The 20,570-nt window shown below is 53.8% G+C and overlaps 1 protein-coding gene across 5 annotated transcripts; it reads right to left on the reverse strand.

Annotated features, from left to right (window-relative positions):
- Positions 1–1,414: 1,414 nt before the first annotated feature.
- VEZF1 (vascular endothelial zinc finger 1) lies at positions 1,415–14,944 on the reverse strand. Of its 5 annotated transcripts, none has more exons than XM_068154948.1 (7): positions 14,712–14,944; positions 8,544–9,349; positions 7,888–7,951; positions 6,453–6,636; positions 4,804–5,016; positions 2,637–2,681; positions 1,415–2,296 (listed from the first exon to the last, which is right to left on the reverse strand). In XM_068154948.1, the coding sequence occupies exons 1-7, from the start codon at positions 14,742–14,744 to the stop codon at positions 1,869–1,871; spliced, it is 1,773 nt and encodes a 590-aa protein (XP_068011049.1). In that variant the 5' UTR covers positions 14,745–14,944; the 3' UTR covers positions 1,415–1,868. The 5 variants fall into 5 exon arrangements, with proteins under 5 accessions (XP_068011049.1, XP_068011052.1, XP_068011050.1 ...); XM_068154949.1 differs by having other exon boundaries at positions 1,416–2,296; positions 8,631–9,349; positions 14,712–14,937; XM_068154950.1 differs by having other exon boundaries at positions 1,418–2,296; positions 8,652–9,349; positions 14,712–14,931.
- Positions 14,945–20,570: the final 5,626 nt, after the last annotated feature.

Raw genomic sequence — 20,570 nt, forward strand, 5'->3', positions numbered from 1 at the left:
GAGAATATAAACAAAGAAACCAAAGCCAAGAGAGACTGGTTGGCTAGAATGCTCTGTTCCCTCAGGGCAGTCTGCTGGGTAATATTTACATCTCCAAACATCAGGTCACAATCCCTATTATATGTCGAAGTTAGAATGATAAGTTATCATATGCTTTGCATATCAGAGCTGGTATCACCTTTCCCATAGGGAATGCTGCCTGAAATGATCATATTCCCAAAGGTAAAATGCATTGATTTTGCTTCCAAATGCATTTGGATTTTTTTTGCTTTTTTTTTTTAAACTTTTCTTATTTTTTTTTATTCTTTTCTTCCTCTTTTTTTTGTTGTTGTTTTTAATTACACCTTTGTGATGCACTGACTCATACAAATGAAATAAAATTAGAGGAACAGAAAAAAACCAAACCAAACACAACAACCAACCAACCCAACCCCAAAAACATCCAACACAGAGGAAAGATTCTACACTAGCTCAGGAGCAGTGGGCTCAGGACAGCTGGCAGGATGAGATCAGCTCAGCCACCCTGCTAAGGAGACAGAGGGCTCTTTGCTAGTGTTTAGGTTAAGTTGCTAAAGGTATCATCTGGGGAATAAAACTGGGGGTTAAGAACTTTCTCTCTTCCTTTTTTTTTTTATTGTTATTTTCTTTTTATTTTTCTTCTTTTTTTTTTCCTTTTTTATGTTATTTTTTTTTTTAACTCCTTTTAAACTCTGGCAAATTAATTCTCTGCTCTAATTCAGCATCAGTCAGCTACAAGGTAAAACTTACTTTAAATGAAGTGCTCCAGTGAAACTCAAGTCTGAACCCTACACGAGCCAAATCAACAGGGGAAGAAGATGCTGCTGCTATGGTCTCTGATGGTGCATGCTGCCCCACTGGCTTAGTCTGAAGTTATTATTAGCTAAAACAAAAGGAAAGGGGAAAAAGAAACAACAAGGAGAAAAAAAAATAAAACAACCCCAATGAAATAAAAAAGGGAAAAAAAAAAGGGGGAAATGGAAAAAAAGGGAAAAAAGAAAAAATAAATTAAAATAAAAAATAAAGAAAAAAAGAAAAAAAAGAAAACGAAAGAAAAAAAGAAAAGAAAAAAGAAAAATAAAGAAAAATAAATAAAAATAAATAAAAAGAAAAATAAATAAAAAGAAAAAAAGAAAAAAAAAAGAAATAAAAAGAAAAAAGAAATAAAAAGAAAAAAAAATAAAAAGAAAAAAGAAATAAAAAGAAAACAGAAATAAAAAGAAAAAAGAAAAAGAAAAAAGAAATTAAAAGAAAAAAAGGAAATAAAAAGAAAAAAGAAATAAAAAGAAATAGAAATAAAAAGAAAAATAAATAAAAATAAATAAAAGGAAAAATAAAATTAAATAAAAGGAAAAAGAAAAAGGAAAAAGAAATAAAAAGAAAAATAAATAAAAGGAAAAAATAAAAAGAAATCACAATGAAAAAACATAAAAATAAAAATTAAATCAACATAAAAAATTAAAAAATGAAAGTGAAATTAAAAAATTAAATAAATAAATACATAAATAATGAAGTGAAAGAAAAGTAAATGAAAACTAAAACGAAATGGAATGAAATGAAACAAACAAAATAAAACCAAAACTAAATCCAAACCAAAGCAAACAAAACAAAAAACCAAATCCAAAACAAAAACCACAAAAAAAACCAAACCAAAACCAAATCCAAACCAAATGAAAAACCAAAACCAAACCAAAGCAAACCCAAATTAAATGAACCAAAGGGAAGTAAAAGCAAAGCAAAGGCCAAGCGAAGAGCCTTCACCCACCCAAAACCAGAGAGGGACAGCAAAGACCTGCTGGTTAGGATTCTGGATTCTGGTTTAATCCTTTTTAATACTGTTTAGCAACTCTTTACCAGGGAGGAGAGGTGGGCAAGGCCTGGGGCAGGAAGGGCATGCTCTCAACTGGCCTCATGGCTATGTTTAAGGGCCCAGCTAGCGTCATGGGCGTGGGGAGGTTCATGGGGGAGGTGATGGTGACCGGGTGGGCGATGTTGACCGGGGCGGTCACCGGGGTGGGCAGGTTGACCGGTGTGGTGAGTGTCAATGGAGATGTCATGGACAATGGACTGGTTATGGTTACAGGATGCCCTAAGTTCATCGGGCTGGATATGTTAACTGCACTTGATACATTGACTGGACTTCTCATGCTCATTGCAGCTGCCACTGTGACTGGGTTTGTGATAGTCCCAGAAGCCACAGAGGACGTTATATTGAATGGAGTAGTAAGAGTCACGGGCGTAGTAGCAGCAGTGGAGGTTTGGCACAAGTTAGCAGCTTCTAAAAAATGAGACATAAAAAGACAAAAAGGTTTTAAACACATGGAAAAAACCCAAACAAAACAAAGCCAAAAAAAAGAAAATCATGGACAAGATTTTTGCAAACAGTAACAGAAACAAAAGCCCAAAACAAGACCAGGTACAGACTCCAGAACCGCTCCCTTTAGCAATTAAAACCATTCACGTCCCAGAGCCTCCAAGGAATACAAACTCTCATGCAGCTGGATTCAGCAGGAGCTTTGGTTTGCTCTACAAAGGTTTGCAGGTTCAGAGAAGCAGCACTGCACAAATCAACCCCAATCCTCCCGAGAGGAACACCAGAAATAGAGGAGGGTACATACCGAAGGGTACGTACTCTATAGCCTTCTCAAAGGTGAACTGACACTCTGTGAAGGTTTTAAAGAGTCATTATTAGGGACTGAGAAGCAAAACTCATTGCAATATTCACCTGCTTGCTGCACTCTCCATCACTGCCACCAGACTATTCCACTCACCACAGTGCTTCCACTCAGCAGTCTTCAAGGCCACCCACTCAGTATCATCCCCCAGTATCTCCTCAGCTTTCACATAAGCTACAGCTCCACACCGAGGTGGTTTGGATCGGGGGGGTTGGGTGGGGGTTTGGGGTTGGGGTTTGGCCTTTTTGGTCACTTGGTCTCTTCTCACTTTGTTTGGCAGCAAGCAGGAATGCAGTGCCCAGCCAGAAAGAGCCATGAGGGCAGTGCCTGGCCACGAGGCCAATGGGCTCTGGCAGCGCTGGGCAGCAGGGGAGTGGGCATGGTGGTCTAGGACACAGAAGGCTTCCTGGACCATCATCAGCACCACCTGCCAGCTACCCACAGAAGAAGGCTCCAAAAAGAGAAGTGGGTTGGTGGTAGTGGGTAAAGGGCAGGGATGGCTGCTAGAGAAAGCAACCAGAACACGTTCTAGGGCAGCCTCAGGGCACTCCTAAGTCCTGTCCCACTCCACATTTGTAGGGTAGGACACCAAGCTCACTCTACACCCACGTGGCAGGAGCCAAGGTCCACTCTTGCCCCTCAGGCAAGACAAATCTACCAAGACAGCACTAACTTTGAAAGCAACACTAGCCCCATTCAGGGGTTACTGTTGGTTCTTCAAAGGCCCTATCTGGGGGGAGGAGGGGAAAGACTGAACCCCCCCAGTGCTGTGAAGCCAACACAACAGGTGGCAGGAGTGTGGCAGGAGCAGCAGGTGGGCTTGGCACTGACTGCACCTTCCCAGCACAGTAACACAGACACATCTCAGCCCTGCCCCTGCCCCAGCTCAGCTGAAACACGCTCAGCCTAACAACACTTCTGCCCCCCACACCCCCACCCACCATCCTGCCTGCTCCCCTGCAAGCTTATTCAACCATCTCAGTAAAGAGGGAGGGGAAGGGGAAACAAAACATAGGAAAGAACAGGCAGGGGAGAAAAATAAATCAGAGAGATCTGCTGACCCTGACACCCATCTGCTGCACCTAGCTGCTCAGGGGCCTGCTGCTCTTCAATGGATCTGTTACACTACATGCTAGCAGGAATGAGCTGCCTCTAGCCTGTCTGAGCACAGAATTCAATTCAACTGCACAAGAGCTGAGGTGAAAGGAGCTAGCAGCCTAAAATGCACAAATGAGACCTGGAAAGGCAAAAGAAAAGGCAAAAAGACTGAAGAAACTGAAAGGAAATTTAGGAGAAAAAGAAAAAAACCAATAATAATAACAAATAAATAAAGTGAAAACCATGACTAGAAACAGGCAGTGAACACCAGGCAGTGGCTCTGAGAGCTCCTGTGGCATGGCATCCAGGAGAGTCACAACAGGCATTAGAAACCAAACTGCTGTGGGAAGAGTAAGGCAGCAGTAAGGAGAGAACTGAAACTCCTGTGCTCCTGGGGGTGCTCAAGTGAAGCAATCTACTCCTCACAAAAGTGACACAAGAGGAAGAGATTCCACTTCAGGCACAGTGCTGGGAGCTAGCAGTGATGAAAACCATCACTTGTTTGTGCTGCATTTTGTCATGAAACAAACAAGGAGATTGAAGACCAAGTTCTAGGAGTCCCAGAAAACTTTGTTATATGATGGAATAAACTGGGAGAGGAAAGATGAAAGGGACAGAGAAAGCAGCCACATGCAGAGTGAGGATGATGCAGGGCCAGAGGCAGAGGGGAGGGTACACAGCCATAACACACAAGGTACCAACTGCTCAATGTGCATAACAGCCAAACCCCACATGCAAGCTGGCCCCCTCCTGCCCTGCAGCAGGCACACACAGCCCCTTGTCACTGCGGGCTGCCAGCACACACCCTGGAGCAGACACCACAGGGAAGCAAGCAACTAAGAGTTGGTTTACAACAGCATCCTTCTGGTCACCTTGGCTTCCTCCTGCTGCTTCTTAGCTACTACTTCCCACATCCAGAATGTCATTTCCATGTAAGGGATCTCACCTCCCTACAGCACTACCAGCTCCAGCACCCCACAGCCACAAGAGCAGGAGGAGTGTTTTGCTTTACCTTTCTTCCTGGCTTTGACGGCCTCCTCCCATAATCTCAGGGTCTCTACCTGCTTTCCAGGCCAACTTGTTACATGCTGCTGCTGCTGCTGTTGCTGCTGCTGCTGCTGCTGTTGCTGTTGTTGCTGCTGCTGCTGCTGTTGCTGCTGCTGTTGTTGTTGTTGCTGCTGCTGCTGTTGCTGCTTCTGATTGCTGGTCTCCTCACTCATGCATGCTATGCCAATTAAGTAAGAACACAAATTCACCTTGAAACGTTACTCTCTCTGCTGCTGAGATCACAAAGGCTGCTCCCATAGAGAGGCTGGAATCTCACAGGATTCCAAGAGCAAAATTCCCCACAGAGGTGTTTAAAACCATAGCATTAACTCTCTGCTTTATAAGACCACTGCTTTTCAAAAGCTCAACCCCAAAATGCCAGTCAGGAACCTCTGCTCTTGCTGCCAGGAATGACCTTCCTGATGGTTTTGGTTGCATGTTAGGAAGAATGAAAGAAAAGCCTACACTGCCCCTCCACAGCTCAAGCTCATTACCTGACTCCACTCCTAAACCTCAGCTCCAGTTTAGTTTGGGGTTGGGTTTTTTTAAGCCTTTTTTCCTTTTATTGCAAGAACAACTTAAAACTTGCAGTTTACTGTACAGCACAGAGCAGCAAGTTACTGCTTTCTGGCCACATTACAGCTCATCACTTCCACCTCTCACAAGTGCTGTAAGAGCCTCCTGTGAACTGGCTTAGCACCACCAAGCCAGGGCTGTAACCCTATGCCTTCAAAATACTTCACACCCCAATTCTGTACTAAGCTCAACAGCCAGGCAGGTTACACATCCCCAGCACCTTCAGATTACCCTGGAGTAACAGGAACTGCAAAGATGCTGCACATGAACAGTGTTTAAAAGGCTTTAAGGACAAAGTTTCCACAGACATTGCTCACTTCTCCCTCTGTATTCCTCTGCAAACCCATTTTCTGGGGGTTAACTTCAGTTACAGGCATTCTACTAGGGGAGATTTGGAAGTCCAAGTGTTTGCTTATTATGCACTTGCAGGCTCAGGCTTCAGCACTTCCAGAGTTTACAACTAGAAGGAACTATCACAAACATCTCATTTGAAGTCCTGCTCAGCACCACTCAAACACCATTAGTGCCCAAAACATACCCAGGCTGGATTTAAATGCTTTTCTTGCCAGCTCCTGCCAGGGGAAGGAATCCTTGAGCCCCAGGGTCAAAGCCCAGAAAAAGCAGAGAAATCTTTCTCCTAATTTTGATGAGCTTTAGTTGAGGCTCACAAAGCTGAAACTTGGCAGGTCACAGCAGTTCTTAAATAACCTAAAATCTCCAGAATTCTCTGTTGGGCTTTCCTGTACAGTTCAGGAGTAGCTCTGTGCTTAGAAGACAAGAAAACCCTGGCAGCTTTCCTTTAGGAGGTGGGTTCCTCTCACAAACCACATTCCTAAGGGATAAGAGCACAGCCTAGCAGCAAACCAACCCCACCTATGCCAGCTGTGGAGCTGAAGAAGACTCTGTTATCAAGCATCTGCTCTGAACAGGTGCCCATGCCCAGGCTGCTGGGTGGGGCTCTGCACCCCGAGGCACCCCAAGGCAAGTCCCCTTTGCAAACACACCGTTAGAAGAAATGGTTTTAAAAGGTTCACCTACTTTTATTGATGCCTTGTTTACAGGTATTACAGTTGATACTTTGGCTCTGCCCGTGTGTCTTTAAGTGGCTGGTGATATATGCTGCACTCAGAAGTTTACCACAGATATTACACGATACCTTTCCTTCGTGGCGCACCATGTGTGTCCGCAGTCTGTCTTTGGTGGCAAAGGCAGCAGTGCACGTCTGTGTGGAGGACAACAGGGACACTTGAAGCGCAGACAGCGCCAATCACACGCCCTCTGAAAGCCTGCTGTGCCTTGGAGGGGCAAACAGCAGCCTAGCTGCACTGACAACCTGGAGCTTTAAGCTGTGCTCACCGAGAAGCCCAAACCGAGCTGCTGAACAGAGGCTGAAGTTGGCCTCTGGGCCAGCAGGGCCAAAAATCATACTCCAGGACCCTTGAACTGTCTTGAAGCAGCAGGGTGCCTTACCCCCCAAAGCTGGGTGCCTTACCCCCCAGAGCAAAAGGGAGTGAACAGGCAAAGCTGGGCTTTGATACAATATCACTGCACAAATAGGAACCTGATACCTTCAATTGCTCAATTACTTCTGTTCCCATCCAAAGAGAACAAGGAAACAAAGCCTTTTTCTAAGGTTCTTCTTTTCACACAAGGCTTTTATTGAATATGATGAGTCACTAAAATGCAGGTTGGAACAGGCAGGGATACTCCAAGCAGTTAATTGTTCCAGGGCACTCAAGTTCTTTCTCTTACACTCATCAGCCTGGGACTTGCTTTCACCCCCCAGCAAAATAACGGATCCAGAATCAACTACTCCAACCCATCTCAGCTGGAGACACTGACAAACACTGAACATAAAACTGCTGAGGAGCACACTGCATAGAAACATCCCCAGATCCTACTGCAGATTAGGAAGAAATTCCTTACAGTGAGGGTGGGGAGACACTGGCACAGGTTGCCCAGGGAGGCTGTGGAGGGCCCCTCCCTGGAGGTGTTCAAGGCCAGCTTGAGTGAGGCCTTGAGTAGCCTGGGCTGGTGGAGGTGACCCTGCCCATGGCAGAGGGTTGGAACTGGATGAGCTTTAAGGCCTCTTCCAACCCAACCCATCCTGTGATTCTATGAAATATGCTGAGAAACAGAGTGCACTGCTCCAGTAATCAGCACTGAGCCCAGGATGCTGTTACCATCCCACCACTAAGTTAAGCACATCACAAGACACAGCACCTGTGCTGCTCTCCAAGAAAGCAAAAAGCCCCTAATCCTCCCCAAAATGCAGCCCCAGCCTCCTTTTAAACTGCCTCTACACTGGCATCAGGACTGCACTGCTGCTGCTCTGGTAAGGTGGATGCAACTTTACTCCTAATCTTCCTTTTCAAGGAGAAGTCCAGGAGCAGACAGTTCTGGGAAGATCATTCACCTGAGATTCTACTGACACAGTAAGGTATTGTTGTTAATAAATCACTGCAGCCCTTACTTGGCATTTGAAGGGTCTCTCTGTTGAGTGAACATGTTTAACGTGACAGCTTAAATGATCAGGCCTGCAAAGGAGAGAGAGAGAGAAGAGAATGCAAACTGTTACAGACAGTGATGAGGCCTTAGCAAGTGGTGCCCAACACTACACTTGATGACCCTTTGCCACCCACATCCCTCTGCACAGCAGGAACAGCCCCCCCTCCCCTTGCCCACGTGGTGGCTTTCAGCTGGGGTAACACAGGGTTACGCTGAGCCCCAGCCCACGGCCCCAGGCTTAACCATCTCCCTCTCACACACCTCAGCACGGCATGTCTGGTGGTGGCACCTTGTGTAAAGGTGACAGATCGGCAGCTCTCCAGGCTGCCTGTTGCAAGCACAGATCTGAACACAGGCAGCAGCAATGCGAGCTCCCCCACAGTGCTGTCAGTAGCCTCAACCTCACTGCAAGGCAAGGAGAGCGCTTGCCTGCCGGGCCCCAGCGCAGGGGCTCCGCGGTCACCACCAGTGACACGGACACGTGTCCTGCAGGACCTGGAAGAGGTCACAAAGCCGTTTCAGCACCGCCCCCGTGACAGAGCAGCCACTCTTGGCCACTGCCCATGTGGCTCAGACCGAGACCCACGCCCTAGAGGTAAACAAGGCTCTTTATCCCCTCACCAATCTTCTAAGATGTCTGGTTCTCCTAGCCCCTCGCTATGATAGCTTAACCCTTCTTGGTTATGAAAAGCCAACACTTGAGCTCGCCTGGGATTTTCTACATGGTACCTCGAGAAGCCTTTTCCACAAACACCACAGGTGTAGGGCTTGGTGATGCCCCCTTCGTGGGACCTCACGTGGTAGGTCATGCGATCCTTTCTCTTGAAGCGCTGATTGCAAATGGGACATTCAAAGGGCTTCTCGTCCGAGTGGGACAGCTTGTGCCGGTTCAGGTGGTACACGTCCCTGAAGGCCTTGCCGCACATCTCGCAGGCGTGGTTCTTCTTGACCGGCTTGCTGGGCTTCTTCACCGTCTGCGTCACCGCCATGGCCGTGGCGCCGGCGCTGCTGCTGGGGTTGGTGGCAGAGGAAGACGTGGTGACCGTGGAGAGGATGCCGGCGATGGTGGAGACCAGCGAGCTGCGGCTGTTGTCCCCGGCGATGGTGGAGATAAGGGGCACCATTGTGGTGGGAGTTTTCTTTGGCCGTGACACTAACTTTATCCCTGTGTGGCAGGACTCGTGACGCCTCAAATGGTAGCTGTCCCTGAAAGCTTTGCTGCAGTAAGTGCACACGAAGGAGGTTTTGGGCTTTTCCTTTTTAATCCCAACGATCGCATCCTTTAACGTCTCGGGGGCAGGCTGAGGTTTCTGCGTTATCGGTAAGGGCAGAATCGGCTTCTGGTCGGGCGGCTCAACAGCAGAGCTCAGCAGAGGCAACAAGCTGTTCTGTGCTGCCTGCTGTTGGTGGTGGGAGGCTTCGTGTGCCTAGAACCAAACATCCACACTTCAGTTCCACCGACGGGCGCTCGCCCTGAGGCGGCGAGGGCAGCTACAAACTACAGAAAGCGCATCCTGGAGACCCAAAGCCACTGAGGCAACAACTGGGCACGGTTACATAACCCTGGGTCTGGCCAGGGATAAAGCTCTCCTGCTCTACAGGTGCTGGCTGCGCAGGTTGCGTGCTGGGTGCAGCAACAGACGTGGCAAGGATCAAAGAATTCAGTTTCTGGAGGGCACCGCTTCTGATGGCAATCACCTAGGTGCTTGCCAGGTCTCTTACCAACACACAGCTTGCTCTTTACACAGCAGCTAACTTGTTTTGCTAACACATCAGATGGCACCTTGAGACTACCTTTGGAGCCTCATGAACCTGCTGACAGGAGCTACACAATAAGGCCCCCGCCTTTAAGCTGAGCTTAGAGCACGTGGAGAATTAAACTGCAGGCGCAGAGAGCCAGGCTGTGATAAGGCATCTCAGTTAAACAAGGTGCTCATACCAGCGTGTCAGCCCTGAAACCAAAGCAACTTGAACCCAGAGCTGTCTGAAGCCACATTTCTACATTTAGCAGCTTCCTGAGGCATTTAGACACTGACCACTGTGCTCTCTGCGTCCTCAGACTAACAAGAATAGCAACATGCTCCTTTTTCTCTTCGGCAGCAGCCACTTTGCGATTGGAAGGGAAGCTAATCGATAAGCACTGGCAGACATCTAAAGATGCTGGAGAACAGAGTGGGAGCAGGGCGAAAAAAAGCCCTGAGAGCTGTTTCCAAACAGCCAGTGCCAACTGGCTCTGAATTACCAAACCAGTGGGAAAAGCTGGAGGGAAGAGCTGGAGGGAGACCCTCCCCAGCACACCCTGCTCAGCTGTGTGGCTGCTCTACACCAGGCTTGTGCTAGGAGCTGCTTGTCCTAAGGCAGAGACGCCGCGATTAGAACTCCTCCAGCCGGACTGGGACAAAACCCTGGCAGATAGGGTTTTAAAGTGGTTTAGAAACCACACAGACCAATTCAGCCTAATGGAGCATTAAAATAAATCACTCCAGCACCTTAAGCCAGTTTAAGCACATCTGTACTCAAGCTGTGCCTGGGTCTCATCAGGCCCGGTTTCCATCGGCCTCCTCACTAACGCGCTGTGCCAGGCCTGAAGCTGACTTTGGGGAAACTCACGTTCCCGTTAGCAGCTCCCCAGCCCTCCAGGACTTCTCCCCTATGCCTTCCTCCACAAAATACCAGGACTCGAGGCTGAGAGCTGAATAAAACACTGTACTGGCCTGTGACCCCTAGCCTGCCTCCCCCTGCACTGGCTGGGGATGGCCAACGTCACAAAGTGCACTCAAGCTCAGGCTCTTCCTACACCACTCCGTTTCAGCGCGTCCTTGGGAGAACTCGGGACTTCTGCAGGCTCACTGTGGGACCTTTCCTTAGTCGCATCCAAAGCTCTGGCTGCTATGCCTCTCTCAGCTACAGCCCCCCTCAGCTGCAGGAGGGGCTCCTGCCTCCCCTTCCCACCACACGAGCCCTGCCTGGCTTCGACACCTCATTTTTCAGGAGCGTGCTGATCTTTGGATGGGAGCCACCAGCGGCTCCAAGGGCTGACCCACGTGGGGATGGATACGTGCTCCCTCACACTGCGAGCCCGACAGGAAAAGGGCTCACAGGACCTGCAGACAGAGCTTGTGGGAAGCCAGGAGCCAGGCCAGCCTGGCCGGTTTCACCCGCGCCTCACGCCCCGGCTGTGCCCAAGCTCGGGATGCAACAGGTAGGGCTGAGCAGGGCCGCAGCAGCCACCTCAGACAACAGCCTCAGGGGCTGGTTTGCAGGAGCTGACAGCAGAACTCTCCTGGAGGCTGTGCTGCTCCATCCGGGCACGCCGCAAGCTCCAGCAGCTCCCTTCAACTTTTGCCTGACTTCAGGGACATTTGTGGATTTTCAGCCATTTATTTTTGGTGGTTTTTAAAGGCCACCCAGAACATCACCTAAAAGGAATAGAGCGTGCCCAGCACCCATCTAAAGGCCAACGCGAAGCAAGCTGAGCACTTAAATACAACGGGAGGGTTAAAAAAACCCTGCAGTGGTTAACAGCCACCTTTAAATAAGCATTCAACAAGGCTGTTAAACTGCATCAGAAGACACTCAAGAGCACCTAAGGATAGCTCCAGAGATACAGTTTCAAAGGCAGAGTGAGCAGATCGGATAATAGAGAGCCCAAATCCCTTGGACAAGGTTCAAACTCGGGCAGTTTATGGATATTTTTAAGCCCGAGAAGAATGGTCAGCACTTCAAGGTAATGATGCACTTACTCCTATGGCAGCCTGAGAGCCAGTGGCCATAAAACAATGTATATTCATAAGGCCACAGGCTATGGAGTTGCTGCTTATGTAAGTCTGCTTATCTTGCTTCCCAGATAGGCAGCGTCATTAGCAGCGCTGCCTGGCCAGCAGCCCCTCTCTCTGGGCAGCAAGAGGGATTCCTCTCCTTCCGAGGGCTGCCTGCATGAAAGCCTTTTAACACAGGCCTCACTCAGGCACTGCTGTGTTTTTTTTAACTCTGTTAGAGCAGGGAAGGCAGCACCTGCTGCATGCTGCTTGCAAGTCATTGCCATTGAGGCACGGAGCAGGGTTTTGCTGGACCCAGCGCCGATGCCAAGTCACTGCTTTTGTGCTCTCTGGACGCTGGCGTGCAGAGCCCCTCGCCCTGCACTCATTCTGTTCCTTCCTTGGGGGTCACCAAACAACCACCACCACCACCAAGCTGCAATTCGTGTCCTGGAGTGGTAGGATGTGGCACTGTGAACTTGCAATGCCAGAGGCTAAAATATTTTTGTGCTCCAGCCTTAATGTGAGAGCAACAAATTAGCATGAGTCATATCTTGAAGGCTCCATCTGATGGATGATTCCTCCTCGAGTTAACAGATACAACTTTCACTTTCCCAGCAGATGCTCAAAGTGGGCTTCAAAGGAAGGCATTTCAGGGACTAAGATGATCCAAATGACAACTGCTCATCCCGTGCCACAACTGTCTCTTTAGAAAGAGCTACAATGCCACCTAAACACAACCCAACAACTTGATTTGGAGAGAGCAACTTCAGCCGCAGGCCAACACTGAGACGCTGCAACCTCTGCTAGAAACATTCTGCTCCACGCCCCACGTAGTCAGCTGCCCCCGAGAGAGCCTGTCACAGCTGAACCACCCTCGGTAACCCTCCCTCAAAGAAGGAGCAAGTAGATTCGGTTGCTCACGTTTGTTATCTGATACAGGGGAGGGGGGTTCTGGAGGGGCTTTGAAATCCACACTTTATCACCAGTTTTAACTCAGGTGGCTCTTGGCTGACAGGCTGCTGGTGAGAACGGGAGGAAGAAAAACTAAAGTCACATCAGGAATAGCCTAAGAAGGCTTTCTGCTGGGTGCGTGAGGATGCTCGCCCCCCACGCTGCTGGCCTGAACCAAAGTGACTCAAGAAGTGATACCCAGCACTTACTGGGAGGGCTCAGAGCTTTATTGTTTGGGGCAAAAAAAACCCAGCCCAAATCAGAGGAAAATTTCCACATCATAGTTTCATGAGGATGCTTCCAAGTGGCACATAGCTAAGTACGTTAGGAAAGTGAACCGCTGACTCCTTAATTAAAAGCAGCGAAGCTTCCTCCTAAATCAAAGTGTGACATGGCTACGTCCAGCACCCTCCAAAAAAACAAGAGGCAGGCAGCAAGGAGCTGGAGACGTTCTTGAAAGCATTACTTGGCATTTCTGCCAGAGGCTGCTGCAGTGCCACGCTGCCAGCCTTAGGGAGAAGCGCCCCTGGCAAACTCCCCTCGGTGAGACAGGCGGGCGGTGAGGCAGCCCCGGCTCGCGGGGAGATGGCCCTAAACTAAGGAGATTAACTTCTTAGCGTGAAGTTTCCTACGTGCGAATCACAACTGCCCACTAGAGTGAGAAATAATGCACGAGCCCTCAGCCAAACCCGACGGCATCACCCGCATTCACGGGGGAGAAGGCGGAAAGCCCGGAGCCCAGCCGCCGGTACCGGCTCCCCGGAACATTCCCGGCGTGTTTTGGGAGGCAGAGCAGCCGAGCAGCCGAGCCAGTGACTCATCCCTGGGTACTTGCAAGGGAATAATTTTTCCTCTCGAAAGGAATGGTGCTCGCTCTCGGCGGATTTATTCATTCAACTCAGGTCCTCCAGCTCGTGTCACGGGTTGGGTTTGGGTTGAATTCCGAGGAGGACAGTGAGTAAGCGAGTGACCGCTGCCGGGAGCGCGCTCAGGGATTATTTTACCTTGAGGAAGGTGATGGCTGGGGGCCTTTTTTTTTCCCCTCCCCTCTCTCTCCCTCGGCTGCTGCTGCTGCAATCACACATTCGCTGTTTCCGAGCTCCCGAAGAGCAGGAGGCATCGGAAAGCAACCCGATGTGCAAGGGCTCGGCTCACAAAAGCCGGAGCAGGAATCTTTTCGCAGTGGTTAATTTCTGTGCTCTTTTTCCCCGGGGGGGGCACATCGGATTTTCTGGAGAATTACATAAACAGCGGTGGTTTCAAGTCAGGCTTTCGCAGGCAGAAAGGGGGAAAATTGTGAGTCAGTTGGCAGAGGGAGGGGTTGCAGCTCCACCGTCCCCATTCCTCCCCGTTCCCGTTAGCATTTTGCCAGTTTTCGCAGCGGCCCGGCCCGCTCGCCTCCTGTTTTGAAAGCAAACGAGCTGCCCCTCGGCCGGGCCCGGGCCGGGCTCCGTGCGCAGGGGCTAAGCCCTTCCCCCAGACGCGGGGCTTGTTGCATCGGGGCTTGGATAGCGCCCGGCGGACGGCCGGGGGGGCGCGGGGGCTGCTCGGGGGGTTTGGGGTCTGGGGTTTTCTTTTTCCGTTTTTTGAGGAGAGAAGAGAAAAATATTAAAGAAAAAAAAAATGGGAAAAGGAAAAAAAATAAATGTGTAGTTTGGTGGAAAAAACAAAAATAATATTTTTTTTTAAATAAAATCTATCTCTAAAAGCGTTGTTCTGTTGTTCTTCCTCTCTGTTTCTCAGCGGGGGGAGCGAGCAGGAGGCAGCAGGCGCCGCGGGGCGGCGGGGCGCGACCAGCCCGGGCAGGCGGGCGGGGAGAAAGTGCAGCAGGGAAAGGAGGGAAAAGAAGCCGCCGGCGGGCGCGGGGCCGGGGCGGGCGCGGGGCCGGGTCAGCCGCTGCCCCGGGCGGGCCGGGCCGGGCCGCCGCCGCGGGTCGGGCCGGGGGAGGCGGGCGGGAGGCCGGGCGGCGGCGCTGACTGACAGCCCCGGCCTAGCGGGGAGCCCGGCGGGCGGCCGCTGAGGGGAGGGGGGGGGGTGGGGGGGGGCGCGGGTAGCGCCGGCCGCCGCGGGGCCTCACCTGAAAGAGGAACGCGGTCCAGTTGGCCTCCATGGCGGGGGCGTCCCGGCCCTCGGCGGGGCGGCGGCGGCGACGGCGGCGGCGACGGCGGCGCGGTCCCCCCCCTCCCTCCCCCGGGCCCCAGCTACATGGAGCCGACAACAAAGCGGCGGCGGCGGCGGCGGCTCAACATGGCAGCGCCGAGCGGCCGCTTCCGCTAACCTCCGGGCTGCACCACTGCGGCCCAGAGGGGGGAGGCGGCGGCGCCGCGGCCCGGTGGGGCGGCGCGGGCCCGAGCCGCCGCGGCGCCGCCCCCGCCGCTCCCCTCGCCTCGGGGCGGGCGGCGGACCCGGGGCGGCGCGGCGGGGCGGCGGGACGGGCGGCTGGGGCCGGGGCGGCGCGGCGGGCCGGCCGCCCCCCCTGCGGGGCTGGCAATGGGCCGGTCCCGGGCTGGGGAAGCCGAGGCGAGTCTGTGGCGAGAGAAGATGGAGGAGCGGGCGAGGTGTCCAGGGCCGCCGCCGCCCGCCTCGCCGCGCCCCGGCATAGCCCGGCCCGCGGGGGCCGCCCGCGCCGCCCGCCCTTCCTTTCTCCCCTCCCCGCCCGCCGCCCCCGCCCGCCGCGCAGGGAGGGAGCCGCGGGGGCGGCGGGGGGCGGCTTCGCCCGCGGGTGCGGGCCGGCGGCGGGCGGAGGCCCCACACGTGCCGCCCCGCCCGCCGGCGGCAGCGCCGGGACCCGGCGGGGGAGAGGGAGGGGGGGCGTGGGGCTTCCCCGGGGGTCCCCCTGCGCTGCGCTGAGCTCAGTTCACCCGAGGACCGACCTCGGCCCCCCCGAGGGGTTGCTGCCTCCTGTACCGACCTCGCACCCAGCGGGGCCTGCGCTCCCGGCGCTCCTGGAGCGCGAAGCCCTTCGCCCGCGGGCCCGGAGCTGCTGACACCCCGCTGCCCGCACCGCCCCTGGCCTGGTGCCGCCGTGCCGAGCACCTCTGGAGCGCCCACAGCCCCACCAGAGTCGCTGCTAACCTGGTCTGCTGGTACCTGCAGCACCTTCAGCGCAGCAGCCGAATGCAAATCAAAGCCACAAGCAATTAAGAATATACTTACCCTTAATTACGTGTTTACACACATCAAGCACATCCCTGACAGGCAGCAGGATGGGGCCCTCGGCTCCCTGCGCTGGAAGGGCTCCTCACACCCCCTGTGCCTTCAGGGAAGAGGGGAGGATGTGTTGGAGGGGTCAGGACAGGCAGGGAAGGATGTGGGGGCTTAGGATGGGCCCGGGGGGGTCTCAGGTGGCACCTGGGGGGCGCCTGGTGCTTTTTTTTTTGCCAAACACGAGACACATAATGAGGGCAGCAGGTTCAAGGCTGCGATGCCATGGGTGTTTTAACACCAGCCCTCTGCTCACAGACAGGGGCCAGCTGCCCTGGGACAGGGGGAGGTGACAGCAGGCTTACAGGACTCTCTGATTTGTTTTTCCCCCTGCTCAGTTCAGTTCTCTCTGCTCAGGATCAGTGCTGAGCTGTGCAGCGCAGCTGGGGCCCCCTCTGCGCCACAACCACCCAGCAGGTCGGGTGTGTGCAGCAAGGGAGCCCTGTCACTGCTGGCTGTCACAGCTTGACCTCAGACAGCAGGGCTAAATGCGGCTCCCTCGATGAAGCTTCCCATGCTACTTCCTCCCTCGCGGGACAGCCAGCTGTTTTTTCTTGCCTCCTGTTAGTGACAATGCAGAGGCTGCTCCCAAAGCCTCAGCCCGGCGGCGGGGAGGAGGGACGGTGCGGACCTGGCCGCTGGCAGCCAGCACTGGTGGAGGATCCCAGGCCATCAGCTCGGCCATCCCTCTGGGCAAGCTTGGGCAAGCCACCTGGCTGCCGTGCTGCTGGTCCTTGGCTCTCCCTGAGCTTTCTTCACTTCCCAAGAGGGTTGCAACACAGAGGCTGTTCTGTTCCCGAGTGACGCCTGGCCATTGTTCAGTGCCTCTCGGGCTACCTGCCTAGCTCCTTCCCTTGGAACTTGAGTCAGTGTGTCAAAATCTGTTTGCATTGAAAGAAAGTGAAGTGTTTCTTGGCCTTGTGACCCCAGAGGAGAGTTTGTGGCTCTGTGCCCAGGATGCTCAGCTACCTAGAGTGGCCCAACCTGCTCCAGGGCACCCATGGCTCCGAGACTCCATCTGCCAGGGGTCTCTGGGAGCTTGCTTGGCTTTGCTCCACCACTCTCTGCACTGTGATTGGCCTCTGTGCTGCTGCCTCCGCTGAGCAGCACTGGGAACGTGCAGAATCTCCCTCTGGCTCTGCAGAAGGTCTGAGCTCGGAAAAGCAAACCCAACCCAGGGAGGCTGAGGGGGGTTTGGTGTGTGTGCAACACGCACCGCCAGCCCCGGGGGACCGCGGCAGCCCAGGTCTGTTCTGCTCGGCAGTGAAGCTCTCCCCAGCAGAGAGGAAACCCCTGCCTGCAGAGAGGGGGACACCACTGCCTCTCCTGGCTGTTTCCCTCCTCCTCGGTCAGTTATTTTTGTTAACGCTTATTAATGAAGACTTGGGAGGGCTCTTTGTTAAGGGCTCTCACTCACTGCAATTAAAGGCTAAGGGAACTACCCAAGCGTATCACTGAGTCATCGGAGAAATCCCCAGGAGCACGTAGGAGGCTGAACTCCACGTTCTTGTTGGTTTTACGGCTAAAAGAACTGAGAGGGCACGCAGGATCAAAACCTAGGAGGCTGACAGGCTCCCAGACTCACTCACGGGCTCACAGGCTCTCAGAATCGCAGAATGGAAGGGGCTGGAAGGGGCCTCTGAAGATCACCAAGTCCGAGCCCGCTGCCAGAGCTGGATCACCTAAAGCAGATCCCATAGCAACATTCAAAGCCTTCTGACTCAGTCAGAGGAGAGGAAAAAGGAGCTGGAGTGCCCTTTTCCTCCTTCCAGTGACACCCAGCTGAGCCCTCTCACACCCTGACAGGTCCTGCAGCCGGGAGAAGCTCTGCTGGGAGCAGAGGGAGCAGGAGCTGGGAGCGGAGAACCCCCAAGGGGGGGGAAATGGAGCTTGCAGGAGCTGGTTGAGTAAAGGGCAAGTCTCTGCCAACCCTGATGAACCCTCCTTTGCCCAGAATTATAACTGGAAGTATAAAAAGCCACAGTGTTTGGAAGCAGCTGTTTACACCTATTTACATTCTGTGTGCCCCAAAGCAGAATAAACAGAGGTTAGATTTGTAAACTCTCTCTCTTAATTAGAGCAGCCCTGCTTTGGACTCACCCACAGAACAGGTGGCTTGACTGTTGTCTTCTTTAATGTATACCTCCCAGCGCCCTTAGTCATGGAGCTGGGACAGCCATAGCACCAGCAGCCACCCTGCTGCTGCCCCAGTGCCCACACTGAGGGTCCCAGGGGATTTCTGTGGCACCAGGAGCCCTGTGGCCCCTTTGCCACTGTCCTGAGGCTGCTCCTTTCTGCCTTTTGAAAGAAAAATCTTCCACCCTTTCCTCCTCAGCACTTCCCAAGCTGTTTGGAGGTACTGGGATGCTGACAGGGTGTCCCTTGCCTCCAGTGCCCATGCCAAGGCTGGTTGTGGGGAGTCTCCTAGAGACCAGGGCTGCCCCTTGGTGCCACACAGCCATGCTCTGCCCCTTGGTGCCACACAGCCATCCTCTGTCCCTTGGTGCCACACAGCCATGCTCTGCCCCTTGGTGCCACACAGCCATGTTCTGCCCCTTGGTGCCACACAGCCATGCTCTGCCCCTTGGTGCCACACAGCCATGCTCTGTCCCTTGGTGCCACACAGCCATGCTCTGCCCCTTGGTGCCACACAGCCATGCTCTGCCAATGCCAGCACTGAGAAAAAAGCCGTGCAGCCCTCAGCACCTTGTGTGCTGCCTGCACATCTCCTGTGGTTACAGAGCAAGTGAGCTTGGTTGGACAGGAAGCTGCCCCAGGGCAGCTGTGGGCACCCCTGGCAGATGTGGGCACCCCTGGCAGGCATGGTCCCCCCTCTCCCGGGGGCCTTCCAAGCGCTTCCCCCCAGCCCCTGCCCGCCTGCTGCCGCCGTGCCCTGCTCTCTCGGGGAGCATGTGCTGGTGTGGCTAAGAATAGCAAATGTTGGCAAATACTCCAGCTCTGGAGGAGCCCTCTCCGTGCGTGCTGCTCCCGGAGCCATGCGGCAGCTCCGCATTTCACAGCTCCGTGGGGCTGAAGAGCCCTCGAGTGTGCAAATCAGCTGCGATGAAGTTGCTGAGATTGAGCTCCCCGCAGGCAGTTTCCCGTCAGCTGCTTCTCAGTTCCCTGTCCTCTCTGGTTTCTTTCTTTGCAGCCTCGACTTCCCTCTGACGCTGGCCAGGGAAGCTATAAAGAGACAGTGGCACACGTCAGTGGGAAGCACAGGTTGAGCAGAGCGTGTGCCCGCTGCAAAGGCTCAGCTGCTGGCACAGCCTCCCTGGCGGCGCAGCCTTCCTGTGCCAGCTCACCCCGTGGGATGACTCAGTGTCCTCCAAAGAGCTTTTCACCCTCTGCCCAGTTCCTGCTGGACAACTACATCCCTGCCCTGGGTGGAAGGTGCTGTGGGGGCAGACCTGCTTCCATGGGAAAAGGAAAGCTCTTGCCAGATGGCTGCCCACAGCCGTCAGCTCTGCTAGCACCCAAGCCTGTTGCCATCCCTCCCTCCCTCCTTCCATCCTCTCACCCCGTGCCCTTGGGCAGCAGTGTCAGCCATGCCCGTCCACACCATGCCAGGGCCACCACACACGCCTGCCCCAGGGCTTGGCAGGGGCGCTGGCACTGCAGGGCGGAGGCTGCTGTTGCCTTCTTGTAATTAGCACATCTGAAAGATCGCTCCCCTTGTGCGAGGAGGGAAATGGGATGCAGGGAATCATCAGCCAGCGTGGCTGAACCGCGGCAGAAAGGCACCACACGATCAATGGAGAGGCAGCAAGGGGCTGCTCGGGGGAAGGGGCCTGGTTAGCCGGGCTCAGCAGGGGGCTGGGCGCCGCTCAGCTCCCTCTTTTCACGGGTTCAGCATCTGTGCAGCCCTGGTGCCTGTGGAGGTAGGAAGGGCAAGTGGAAAAGCTGGTGTGATGGGCACCCATCAGGGCTGCAGGCTGTCCTGGCAGCAGGTGCCAGCTTCCACTGCACACTCCCCGAGAGCTGGGCAGTGTCCGTGCCAAACGCAGCCCTGCAGCGGCTGCTCCCTTCCGTATGCTTCCCCTCAGCTCTTCCCTCCCCGCTGGGGCACCCACTTCTTGGGGTGAGGGCCCCCACTTCTTGGGGTGAGGGCTCCCACTTCTTGGAGTGAGTGAGGGCCCCCAAGCTGAGCCATGCCCACGAGTCTGGCACAATTCCCTCTCCCAGGTTTTTGCTTTCCCACAGCCTGAGCCTTGCTTTCCCGGGGCAGGCAGCGCTGCCCAGGGCTGGCTCCCTCGCTCCTTGCTCCACCGCTTGCCGCTCAGCCCAGCACAGGCTGTGGCCGTGCAGGAGGCGCTGAGGGCTTCCGGCTGGCACCGTCGGGGCACGGGCGAGGAGCAGTGAGCGCAGCTATGTTTAGCCCTGCCGCCGGCCGGCAGCGTGCCGGGACAGAGCCCTTATCTCTTCCCACCTCCTTGTCCTCAGCTGTGCCTGGGCTAATCTCTCCTTGGCACCTTGAGTGGTGGAGCTTGCCCCATGCCACGAGCACCCAGTGCCCTTTTGTTGTATTCTGGTTATCTCTGGCACAACTTTTGTTTCCCACAGAGCAGCTGTGGAAGGGCAGAAGAGCTGGGGACGGGCAGCAGGCTGCTGGCTTTGCCACTGTACTAAGGCACAGTGAGTGCCTCGAAAGTGGAGCTGCCCACCCCTGCTGCTCTCTTCTGTGGCTGCACCCAGCACATGGAGTGTCTGTACCCCTAAAGTGGGGCTGCCC

Source organism: Melanerpes formicivorus, unplaced genomic scaffold, assembly GCF_026170545.1.
Source record: "Melanerpes formicivorus ecotype bairdi unplaced genomic scaffold, bMelFor1.0.p_v2 SCAF_29, whole genome shotgun sequence".
Classification (NCBI taxonomy): domain Eukaryota; kingdom Metazoa; phylum Chordata; class Aves; order Piciformes; family Picidae; genus Melanerpes; species Melanerpes formicivorus.